Source organism: Gigantopelta aegis, chromosome 1, assembly GCF_016097555.1.
Source record: "Gigantopelta aegis isolate Gae_Host chromosome 1, Gae_host_genome, whole genome shotgun sequence".
Classification (NCBI taxonomy): Eukaryota; Metazoa; Mollusca; class Gastropoda; order Neomphalida; family Peltospiridae; genus Gigantopelta; species Gigantopelta aegis.
Window position 1 is genome coordinate 37,144,439 of NC_054699.1, and position 12,634 is coordinate 37,157,072.

The following is a 12,634-nucleotide window of genomic DNA, read 5'->3' on the forward strand; positions in this document are numbered from 1 at the left end:
CTACTGGAAGTGCAGCACTTCCTGGGATCGCTACATGGTTCCGGCAAACCCTTCCACTACTGGACGTGCGACACTTCCTGGGATCACTACATGTTTCCGGCGAACCCTTCCACTGCTGGACGTGTACCACTTCCTGGGATCGCTACATGGTTCCGGCGAACCCTTCCACTGCTGGACGTGTACCACTTCCTGGGATCACTACATGTTTCCGGCGAACCCTTCCACTGCTGGACGTGTACCACTTCCTGGGATCACTACATGTTTCCGGCGAACCCTTCCACTGCTGGACATGTACCACTTCCTGGGATCGCTACATGTTTTCGGCGAACCCTTCCACTGCTGGACGTGTACCACTTCCTGGGATCGCTACATGGTTCCGGCGAACCCTTCCACTGCTGGACGTGTACCACTTCCTGGGATCACTACATGTTTCCGGCGAACCCTTCCACTGCTGGACGTGTACCACTTCCTGGGATCGCTACATGTTTCCGGCGAACCCTTCCACTGCTGGACGTGTACCACTTCCTGGGATCACTACATGTTTCCGGCGAACCCTTCCACTGCTGGACATGTACCACTTCCTGGGATCGCTACATGTTTCCGGCGAACCTTTCCACTACTGGACGTGTACCACTTCTTGGGATCGCTACATGTTTCCGGCGAACCCTTCCACTGCTGGACATGCGGCACTTCCTGGGATCGCTACATGTTTCCGGCGAACCCTTCCACTGCTGGACATGTACCACTTCCTGGGATCGCTACATGGTTCCGGCGAACCTTTCCACTACTGGACGTGCGACACTTCCTGGGATCGCTACATGGTTCCGGCGAACCCTTCCACTGCTGGACATGTACAACTTCCTGGGATCACTACATGGTTCCGGCGAACCCTTCCACTACTGGAAGTGCAGCACTTCCTGGGATCGCTACATGGTTCCGGCAAACCCTTCCACTACTGGACGTGCGACACTTCCTGGGATCACTACATGTTTCCGGCGAACCCTTCCACTGCTGGACGTGTACCACTTCCTGGGATCGCTACATGGTTCCGGCGAACCTTTCCACTACTGGACGTGCGACACTTCCTGGGATCGCTACATGTTTCCGGCGAACCCTTCCACTGCTGGACGTGTACCACTTCCTGGGATCGCTACATGGTTCCGGCGAACCTTTCCACTACTGGACGTGCGACACTTCCTGGGATCACTACATGTTTCCGGCGAACCCTTCCACTGCTGGACGTGTACCACTTCCTGGGATCACTACATGTTTCCGGCGAACCCTTCCACTGCTGGACATGTACCACTTCCTGGGATCGCTACATGTTTTCGGCGAAACCTTCCACTGCTGGACATGTACCACTTCCTGGGATCGCTACATGGTTCCGGCGAACCTTTCCACTACTGGACGTGCGACACTTCCTGGGATCACTACATGGTTCCGGCAAACCCTTCCACTGCTGGACGTGCAGCACTTCCTGGGATCACTACATGTTTCCGGCGAACCCTTCCACTGCTGGACGTGTACCACTTCCTGGGATCACTACATGTTTCCGGCGAACCCTTCCACTGCTGGACATGTACCACTTCCTGGGATCGCTACATGTTTTCGGCGAACCCTTCCACTGCTGGACATGTACCACTTCCTGGGATCGCTACATGTTTCCGGCGAACCTTTCCACTACTGGACATGCGGCACTTCCTGGGATCGCTACATGTTTCCGGCGAACCCTTCCACTGCTGGACATGTACCACTTCCTGGGATCGCTACATGGTTCCGGCGAACCTTTCCACTACTGGACGTGCGACACTTCCTGGGATCGCTACATGGTTCCGGCGAACCCTTCCACTGCTGGACATGTACAACTTCCTGGGATCACTACATGGTTCCGGCGAACCCTTCCACTACTGGAAGTGCAGCACTTCCTGGGATCGCTACATGGTTCCGGCAAACCCTTCCACTACTGGACGTGCGACACTTCCTGGGATCACTACATGTTTCCGGCGAACCCTTCCACTGCTGGACGTGTACCACTTCCTGGGATCGCTACATGGTTCCGGCGAACCTTTCCACTACTGGACGTGCGACACTTCCTGGGATCACTACATGTTTCCGGCGAACCCTTCCACTGCTGGACGTGTACCACTTCCTGGGATCACTACATGTTTCCGGCGAACCCTTCCACTGCTGGACGTGTACCACTTCCTGGGATCACTACATGTTTCCGGCGAACCCTTCCACTGCTGGACGTGTACCACTTCCTGGGATCGCTACATGTTTCCGGCGAACCCTTCCACTGCTGGATGTGTACCACTTCCTGGGATCACATGTTTCCGGCGAACCCTTCCACTGCTGGACGTGTACCACTTCCTGGGATCGCTACATGTTTCCGGCGAACCCTTCCACTGCTGGACGTGTACCACTTCCTGGGATCGCTACATGGTTCCGGCGAACCTTTCCACTACTGGACGTGCGACACTTCCTGGGATCACTACATGTTTCCGGCGAACCCTTCCACTGCTGGACGTGTACCACTTCCTGGGATCACTACATGTTTCCGGTGAACCCTTCCACGGCTGAACGTGTACAACTTCCTGGGATCGCTACATGGTTCCGGTGAACCCTTCCACTGCTGGACATGTACCACTTCCTGGGATCGCTACATGTTTCCGGCGAACCCTTCCACTGCTGGACGTGTACCACTTCCTGGGATCGCTACATGGTTCCGGCGAACCTTTCCACTACTGGACGTGCGACACTTCCTGGGATCACTACATGTTTCCGGCGAACCCTTCCACTGCTGGACGTGTACCACTTCCTGGGATCACTACATGTTTCCAGTGAACCCTTCCACGGCTGAACGTGTACAACTTCCTGGGATCGCTACATGGTTCCGGTGAACCCTTCCACTGCTGGACATGTACCACTTCCTGGGATCGCTACATGGTTCCGGTGAACCCTTCCACTGCTGGACGTGTACCACTTCCTGGGATCACTACATGGTTCCGGCGAACCTTTCCACTACTGGACGTGCGACACTTCCTGGGATCACTACATGGTTCCGGCGAACCCTTCCACTGCTGGACGTGTACCACTTCCTGGGATCACTACATGTTTCCGGCGAACCCTTCCACTGCTGGACGTGTACCACTTCCTGGGATCACTACATGTTTCCGGTGAACCCTTCCACTGCTGAACGTGTACAACTTCCTGGGATCGCTACATGGTTCCGGTGAACCCTTCCACTGCTGGACATGTACCACTTCCTGGGATCGCTACATGGTTCCGGTGAACCCTTCCACTGCTGGACGTGTACCACTTCCTGGGATCACTACATGTTTCCGGCGAACCCTTCCACTGCTGGACGTGTACAACTTCCTGGGATCGCTACATGTTTCCGGCGAACCCTTCCACAGCTGGACGTGTACCACTTCCTGGGATCTCTACATGGTTCCGGCGAACCCTTCCACTGCTGGACGTGCAGCACTTCCTGGGATCACTACATGTTTCCGGCGAACCCTTCCACTGCTGGACGTGCAGCACTTCCTGGGATCGCTACATGTTTCCGGCGAACCCTTCCACTGCTGGACATGTACCACTTCCTGGGATCGCTACATGTTTCCGGTGAACCCTTCCACTGCTGGACGTGTACCACTTCCTGGGATCACTACATGGTTCCGGCGAACCCTTCCACTGCTGGACGTGTACAACTTCCTGGGATCACTACATGGTTCCGGCGAACCCTTCCACTACTGGAAGTGCAGCACTTCCTGGGATCACTACATGTTTCCGGCGAACCCTTCCACTGCTGGACATGTACCACTTCCTGGGATCGCTACATGGTTCCGGCGAACCTTTCCACTACTGGACGTGCGACACTTCCTGGGATCACTACATGGTTCCGGCGAACCCTTCCACTGCTGGACGTGCGACACTTCCTGGGATTGCTACATGTTTCCCGGCAAACCCTTATACTGCTGGACGTGCACCACTTCCTGGGAGTGCTACATGGCCAACCTCTCCAGGAACTTTCGCCTTGAGGTAAGGCCTTAGTCAGAATTTAAAATTTTTTGGCTGCAGTTCAAAATTTCATGTTTATTTTTTTTATATAAATAGTCCGAAACACTTTATGTTTGACAGCTGGTCTAAATTGCTTAAATCATCTTAAAACATATTTGGCCGAGCACGCAAATTTCACTTTTGGACTTTTGGATATGATTAAGATGTGTCAGCTATCTTTTTTGGCTTAGGTCCTTGACCTAACTTCTAAATTTTGTATTCAAAATTCCGCCCACCAAAAAATCACCTCTCCCCTCCTGTCCCGGACTTAGTCACTGGCTATGTCAGAGGCTAAACCTGTGATGGGCATGTTTGAAACCTTCATGGTATATGAGCATGCAAAACCGGTTCATTCATTCATTCATTCATTCAGAATAAACAGAGGCAACAGGTAGTTAGTATGGTTTACACCTGTAATTAGTGATGATTGTTTTACAGTCTTGGCATGTGAGTGAGACTGCACATGTTTCTCCGTAACCAAAACCGATCTAATGCCCCCCCCCCCCCCCCAAAGTTCTAAACAATACATCTGTCAAATTAACATACTTCAGTATAAATAATGGGCATAATTCAACAATAAAACTTGCAAAATCATCCCAAAAATGGTAATATTTTTGTGTGAAATTTTCTGATCCTCTTATGGTTTAAACAATATTTATTTCTATTTATATTAACAGATGGGATTGAAGACCTTTCCCTACATTATACCATTAAAATATTAACTGATCAACATGGACATGTTGAGAAATGTACAAAATGTGCATTTAGAGTAAAACTATTATATATTTAATCTGTCAAAATATAAATATTTGTATACAGATTAGATACAAGAAGAATAAGGAGAAAGTGGATGGTTTTAATGGTCAAAGTGTTTGCCTTCAGCAATGAAATTGTGGATTGCTTTGCAGATGTTAAGTTGGGATCTCCATATATTAATGTGTTGATTTTTAAATTTAAAAGATTTAACCTGGATAAGTAGGTCTGTAGTAGACCCTCTTATAAGTCGCTACCCCCCCCCCCCCCCCCAAGTTATAAAATAATATTTTGGTAAAAAAATATATTTATAGGCAAAGATATACGGTAAGTTTGCAAGTACATGTAGACCTACTAAGTCTTGCGTTATTTGAATACCTCCGCTTTTCCCTTTTAGCTAATTTTGGTGAGGAAAGTACAGTACACTTTGTATTCACCATCAGATCAGTTTTGTGGTTTAATAAATGGTGAGCATTATACTATGGTTCATGGTTTTTCGTTGGATAAATGTTCACAGCAGGGGTAGGGTGTGTGTATGCACTATACACAGGTGCACATGGGAAAATATGTTCATATAATTGAGTAGGTATGTAATAAAAGACAGTAATTCACCTCTTTAGGAAGTGTTGCGGCAGTCGATGCTCCCTTCAAGAGCAACGTCGTGACCATCTCAACATCAGCAGCCTTGATTGCGAAGAAGAGGACAGGCATCGGCACGCTGGACGCTTTCGGATCTGCACCACGTCTCAACAACAGATCCAGGGTCTTCTTCATTTCCTCCTGACTGTGGAGTAAACAATCAGTTACAAAGAAAGCCAAGTGAAATAAAAAGAGTACTGTATCATTCACCTGCACGTCTCAACAACAGATCCAGGGTCTTCTGACGGGGCTCAATCAGTGGAGTGGGACATACACATGTACCATGGTCTGACGGGGCAGGACCTAGCTCAATCAGTGAAGTAGGACATACCATGGTCTGACAGGGCAGACCTAGCTCAATCAGTGGAGTGGGACATACCATGGTCTGACGGGGCAGGACCTAGCTCAATCAGTGGAGTGGGACATACCATGGTCTGACGGGGCAGGACCTAGCTCAATCAGTGGAGTGGGACATACCATGGTCTGACGGGGCAGGACCTAGCTCAATCAGTGGGACATACCATGGTCTGAGTGGGGGCGGGGACCTAGCTCAATCAGTGGGACATACCATGGTCTGACGGGGCAGGACCTAGCTCAATCAGTGGAGTGGGACATACCATGGTCTGACGGGGCAGGACCTAGCTCAATCAGTGGAGTGGGACATACCATGGTCTGACGGGGCAGGACCTAGCTCAATCAGTGGAGTGGGACATACCATGGTCTGACGGGGCAGGACCTAGCTCAATCAGTGGAGTGGGACATACCATGGTCTGACGGGGCAGGACCTAGCTCAATCAGTGGAGTGGGACATACCACACGGGGCAGGACCTACCATGGTCTGACGGGGCAGGACCTAGCTCAATCAGTGGAGTGGGACATACCATGGTCTGACGGGGCAGGACCTAGCTCAATCAGTGGAGTGGGACATACCATGGTCTGACGGGGCAGGACCTAGCTCAATCAGTGGAGTGGGACATACCATGGTCTGACGGGGCAGAACCTAGCTCAATCAGTGGAGTGGGACATACCATGGTCTGACGGGGCAGGACCTAGCTCAATCAGTGGAGTGGGACATACCATGGTCTGACGGGGCAGGACCTAGATCAATGGTCTGACGGGGCAGGACCTAGCTCAATCAGTGGAGTGGGACATACCATGGTCTGACGGGGCAGGACCTAGCTCAATCAGTGGAGTGGGACATACCATGGTCTGACGGGGCAGGACCTAGCTAAATCAGTGGAGTGGGACATACCATGGTCTGACGGGGCAGGACCTAGCTAAATCAGTGGAGTGGGACATACCATGGTCTGACGGGGCAGGACCTAGCTCAATCAGTGGAGTGGGACATACCATGGTCTGACGGGGCAGGACCTAGCTCAATCAGTGGAGTGGGACATACCATGGTCTGACGGGGCAGGACCTAGCTCAATCAATTTGTTTACTGTTAAGTACTATATAGACATCTGAATTGCTTTGAGGTGTTAGTAGACATTAACACTGACAAACATACATGCATAGACACATGAAGCATTGACAAAGACATCTGAACTGCTGAGAGCCAAGCTGTTACTAGGCAACAGCACTGACAAAATAAAATAGTGTACTTACACAGAAAATAGTGTCACTTACACAGTACTTACACAGACATCTGAATTTCTAAGGCTCGGGTTGTTACTAGGCAACATCACTGACAAAAGTACTTACAAAGACATCTGAATTTCTAAGACTCAAACTGTTACTAGGTAACAGCACTGACAAAAGTACTTACATAGACATCTGAATTGTTGAACTGTTACTAGGCAACAGCACTGACAAAAGTACTTACACAGACATCTGAATTGTTGAACGGTTACTAGGCAACAGCACTGACAAAAGTACTCACATAGACATCTGAATTGTTGAACGGTTATTATAGGCAACAGCACTGACAAAAGTACTCACATAGACATCTGAATTGATAACTGTTACTAGGCAACATCACTCACAAAAGTACTCACATAGACATCTGAATTGTTGAACTGTTACTAGGCAACATCACTGACAAAAGTACTCATATAGACACCTTAATTGTTGAACTGTTACTAGGCAACATCACTGACAAAAGTACTCATATAGACATCTGAATTGTTGAACGGTTACTATAGCAAACAGCACTGACAAAAGTACTCACATGGACATCTGAATTGCTAGGAGTCGAGCGGTGCCGAGCCCGGCGCTGTTTTCCCGTGACTGTCGACTGACGACCCTCTCATTGGTGCTCAGCTGGGTGGCACACCGCTCCAGCAGGTGGTCAGAAACCTCGATCTTGTAATCGTACAAACGCTGATCAGATTCAAAATCTTCAGGCAGCTCCTCCTCTTCCTCCACTTCCTCAGGCTTCTCTGTTTCGCTGTCAATCGCTGAGTCGCGACCTTCACGCTTGGCTAGAACATCTTCCATACGACGACCGCCATCCGTGACTGTCTCTTTCTTGAGGCTCTTTTCCACGATTGATTTAACAGCAGTCTCATGCAATTTGTCTGATTCCAGTGCCACGCTGCTGTCGACAATTCGCACACCGCTGTCGACGCTGGCGATCCCCACCCCTGGGACCTGCTTATCGGCGTCACTGAACTTCTGATGTTTGGCCATGTTGAGCAGACTGAGTCTCCGCTCCTGTCCATATGGCTGCTTGCTCGATAATATTCCCTTTGGGTGGTCGCCACTTTTAGAAAGACGTCGCTTGAACGTCGGAGCGTTGGTCAAGTACCGTTCAGCCACGTTGTATCGAAAACAGTCGATCGGATAAAAGAAAATAGTCCCAGCCGAGAGAGCGGACGATCCTTGATTATTAACTTTGTTCACGTCGCCACCGTGGTTCAAGACAATATTTATTATGTCCATGTGCCAGTTTACCTGTAAAATATTAACATATATTATACACTGTAGCAGAAAAGATGTTTATTATATGACCATGTGCCAGTTTACCTGTACAACACCAAATCTAATATCTACAGGTTGACAGCTGGGCATGTCTAAGTCCAACACTAAATCTAACATCTACAGGTTGACAGCTGGGTACGTCTAAGTCCAACACTAAATCTAACATCTACAGGTTGACAGCTGGGTACGTCTAAGTCCAACACTAAATCTAACATCTACAGGTTGACAGCTGGGTACGTCTAAGTCAAACACTAAATCTAACATCTACAGGTTGACAGCTGGGTACGTCTAAGTCCAACACTAAATCTAACATCTACAGGTTGACAGCTGGGTACGTCTAAGTCCAACACTAAATCTAACATCTACAGGTTGACAGCTGGGTACGTCTAAGTCCAACACTAAATCTAACATCTACAGGTTGACAGCTGGGTACGTCTAAGTCAAACACTAATCTAACATCTACAGGTTGACAGCTGGGTACGTCTAAGTCCAACACTAAATCTAACATCTACAGGTTGACAGCTGGGTACGTCTAAGTCCAACACTAAATCTAACATCTACAGGTTGACAGCTGGGTACGTCTAAGTCAAACACTAATCTAACATCTACAGGTTGACAGCTGGGTACGTCTAAGTCCAACACTAAATCTAACATATACAGGTTGACAGCTTACTGTACGTCTAACTCCAACACTAAATCTAACATCTACAGGTTGACAGCTGGGCACGTCTAACTCCAACACTAAATCTAACATCTACAGGTTGACAACTGGGCACATTACATTTGTCAGAATGCACATATTTTGAGCCAGAACATACCCTGAGTAAATCCTTGAAAAGGAGCCTGCCTTACATAACGGCCAGTTTCTGCTATTTTAGATTGGTCAGGTTAGCGACCACGTTATGGTGATCACTTCCATTGCATGGCAAGAATAACAGGCAAATAGGATTTTTTATTTCTCTCAGAGGTAAGAGGTTTCCACATGTACATAAACATTTGCAAACTTACATTAGAAGATGACCTAACATCAAGGCTATGTTACAAACATTTTGCATGTAAAAAATAAAAGCCTGCATTGAATGAATGAATGAATGTATAAATGAATGAATGAATGAATGAACGAATGAATGAATGATACTCCAGCACAAAAATACACATCAGCCATTGGGTGTCAAACAACGTTAAGTATATGAATATGATTATTTACATTGTAAATAAAACTTATGTAATTATGTAAAACAACAGTGTAAATAGACACGGGATCTTTCAGTGTCATAAGAAAATAGATGCACATAGCTAGGTTTTTATTTCAGGATAAACATCATCATTTATATGTACAATACAACTGGAAAATATACTTTTAAAAAGTGCTTGCACTATTACTGTGTGCCAGTAAGCAACACAATTACAGAACGTTGTACTTAAATGAATACCACTGCTATTATTGTATACTGACCGTAGCGCCTATAAGGGCTGTATGGCCGGACCGGTCAGCTACATCGGGATGCACAAGACCGCTGGTCAGTAAGGATTCCACTCTCCGTACATCTCCATCTATCGCAGCCCTCAGGTACTGTTCTGACGCCAGCTCACAGGGGCCTTGTGCTTGAGAAGAAACCCGCTCACCTCTAACGACTTGATTGACGTCAAACGAAACTTCACTCGAACGTGCGCGGTGTTTGTAGACCGATTTCTGAATCTGTATCAGGAGAGGGGTCTTGTTCCAAGCTGCGATCTGTGTTTCCTGTTCTTCTTCTGAATGACCTTCATTCGACTGATCTTTATTTAAATTATCTTCATTCGACTGATCTTTATTTAAATTATCTTCATTTGACTGATCTGTATTTGAATTATCTTCATTTGACTGATCTTTATTTGAATTATCTTCATTCAACTGATCTTTATTAAAATTATCTTTATTTGTAGGATCTTCCTTTAAATTGTCTTCATTTGACTGATCTTTCATTAAATTATCTTCATTTGAATTATCTTCCTTTGAATTATCCTCATTTAAATTATCTTCATTTGAATTATCTTCATTTGAATTCTTTTTCTTTGGTGTACTGAAAAATTCATCATCAAACGCCTTTCTGTTGATGGCCAGACTGCGTGGGTCCAAGTCTACACTATACACGTCAGCTTGCAGCGGTTCACAAACATCCATCGTACTGTCTGCACAAACAGGTGGCTTCTGCTCCTTCTCGGCTAAGTCAATGTATAGTGTGTGTTCTCGCGGATTGAAGTCAAATTCTCGGTGATTGGCCAACGTGAAAGCATTTTCGATCACTGAGCAAATTTTGATGAGTTTTTCTCCATACCACAATCCGATGTCTTGTGAACCGTTGGCATAAGTCATGACGCCGGGACCCTCTCGTTCATCATCAATGTACAGCCCCTGAAAAAAATATAGATATATATATATATAACACAATATCACTAAAGAATTACAGTCAATTTAATTAATTACTCATTGACCATTAGAAACAAAACATTTTGTCAATATGACACAAAGTCTTCAGAGAAAACTTGATAAGCTTTTCCAATAGCAACAAGTGTCTTTTAAATGCATATTCCCACATGCCATATATTAGAAGAGTACATACCATTGCTTACATATACCATTCATGGGACACTGGTTGGGACAGGAAAGAAACTTGCTCCAATTGCTCCACAAAGAGTTGGATTCTTCTTCTTGTAACACTGACGTCTGACATATATCATTCATGAAGCACTGGTTGCCAACACAGTGAATGAATGAATCAAGGTTAACGACAACCCAGCATACAACATACAGTGGTTATATTGAGTGTCAAACCAGTCCAACAGATGCTTATAAAACTTGTTTTAAAATTTCCAAGAGATATTGAATATGTTCTGTTTTATTCACTTTCAAGGAAACCTATCAGAATGTTGCCACCCCTGCACCATGATGAGGAACAGAGATGGTGGCAAAAACACCCAAAAACACCCAACCCAACCCAAACCCCCCCCCTCCCCCCCCCCCCCCCCCCCACAAAACCAAAAGAAAACAATGGCTCCATCACAAGGAAGAAGAAAACCAAAAGAAAACAATGGCTCCATCACAAGGAAGAAGAAAACCAAAAGAAAACAATGGCTCCATCACAAGGAAGAAGAAAACAAAAGAAAACAATGGCTCCATCACAAGGAAGAAGAAAACAATGGCTCAATCACAAGGAAGAAGAAAACAATGGCTCAATCACAAGGAAGAAGAAAACAATGGCTACGTCACAAGGAAGAAGAAAACAAAAAGAAAACAATGGCTCCATCACAAGGAAGAAGAAAACCAAAAGAAAACAATGGCTCCATCACAAGGAAGAAGAAAACAATGGCTCCATCACAAGGAAGAAGAAAACAAAAAGAAAAACAATGGCTACAAGGAAGAAGAAAACAATGGCTCAATCACAAGGAAGAAGAAAACAATGGCTCCATCACAAGGAAGAAGAAAACAATGGCTCAATCACAAGGAAGAAGAAAACAATGGCTCCTTCACAAGGAAGAAGAAAACAATGGCTCTGTCACAAGGAAGAAGAAAACAAAAAGAAAACAATGGCTCCATCACAAGGAAGAAGAAAACAAAAAGAAAACAATGGCTCCATCACAAGGAAGAAGAAAACAATGGCTCCATCACAAGGGAGAAGAAAACAAAAAGAAAACAATGGCTACGTCACAAGGGAGAAGAAAGAAAACAATGGCTACGTCACAAGGGAGAAGAAAGAAAACAATGGCTACGTCACAAGGGAGAAGAAAACAAAAAGAAAACAATGGCTACGTCACAAGGAAGAAGAAAACAAAAAGAAAACAATGGCTATCACAAGGAAGAAGAAAACAATGGCTACGTCACAAGGAAGAAGAAAACAAACGTCACAAAAAGAAAACAATATGGCTACGTCACAAGGGAGAAGAAGAAAACAATGGCTACGTCACAAGGGAGAAGAAAACAAAAAGAAAACAATGGCTACGTCACAAGGGAGAAGAAAACAAAAAGAAAACAATGGCTACGTCACAAGGAAGAAGAAAACAAAAAGAAAACAATGGCTACGTCACAAGGGAGAAGAAAGAAAACAATGGCTACGTCACAAGGGAGAAGAAAACAAAAAGAAAACAATGGCTACGTCACAAGGAAGAAGAAAACAAAAAGAAAACAATGGCTCCATCACAAGGAAGAAGAAAACAAATCACAAAAAGAAAACAATAGCTCTATCACAAGGGAGTTTGATTCTGTCACCCAAGCAGCTCTCCC

At 46.1% G+C, this 12,634-nt stretch overlaps 1 protein-coding gene across 1 annotated transcript in view; it reads right to left on the reverse strand.

Moving 5' to 3' along the window:
* The window catches only part of LOC121378801 (ankyrin repeat and MYND domain-containing protein 1-like), a 68,842-nt gene that overhangs the window by 49,684 nt on the left and 6,524 nt on the right, over positions 1-12,634 (reverse strand). The window contains exons 4-6 of the mRNA XM_041507161.1: positions 9,830-10,768; positions 7,622-8,346; positions 5,425-5,596 (exon numbers count right to left, since the gene is read on the reverse strand). Of these exons, the coding sequence (XP_041363095.1) occupies positions 5,425-5,596; positions 7,622-8,346; positions 9,830-10,768 (1,836 nt within the window). The remainder of the gene's footprint in view (positions 1-5,424; positions 5,597-7,621; positions 8,347-9,829; positions 10,769-12,634) is intronic.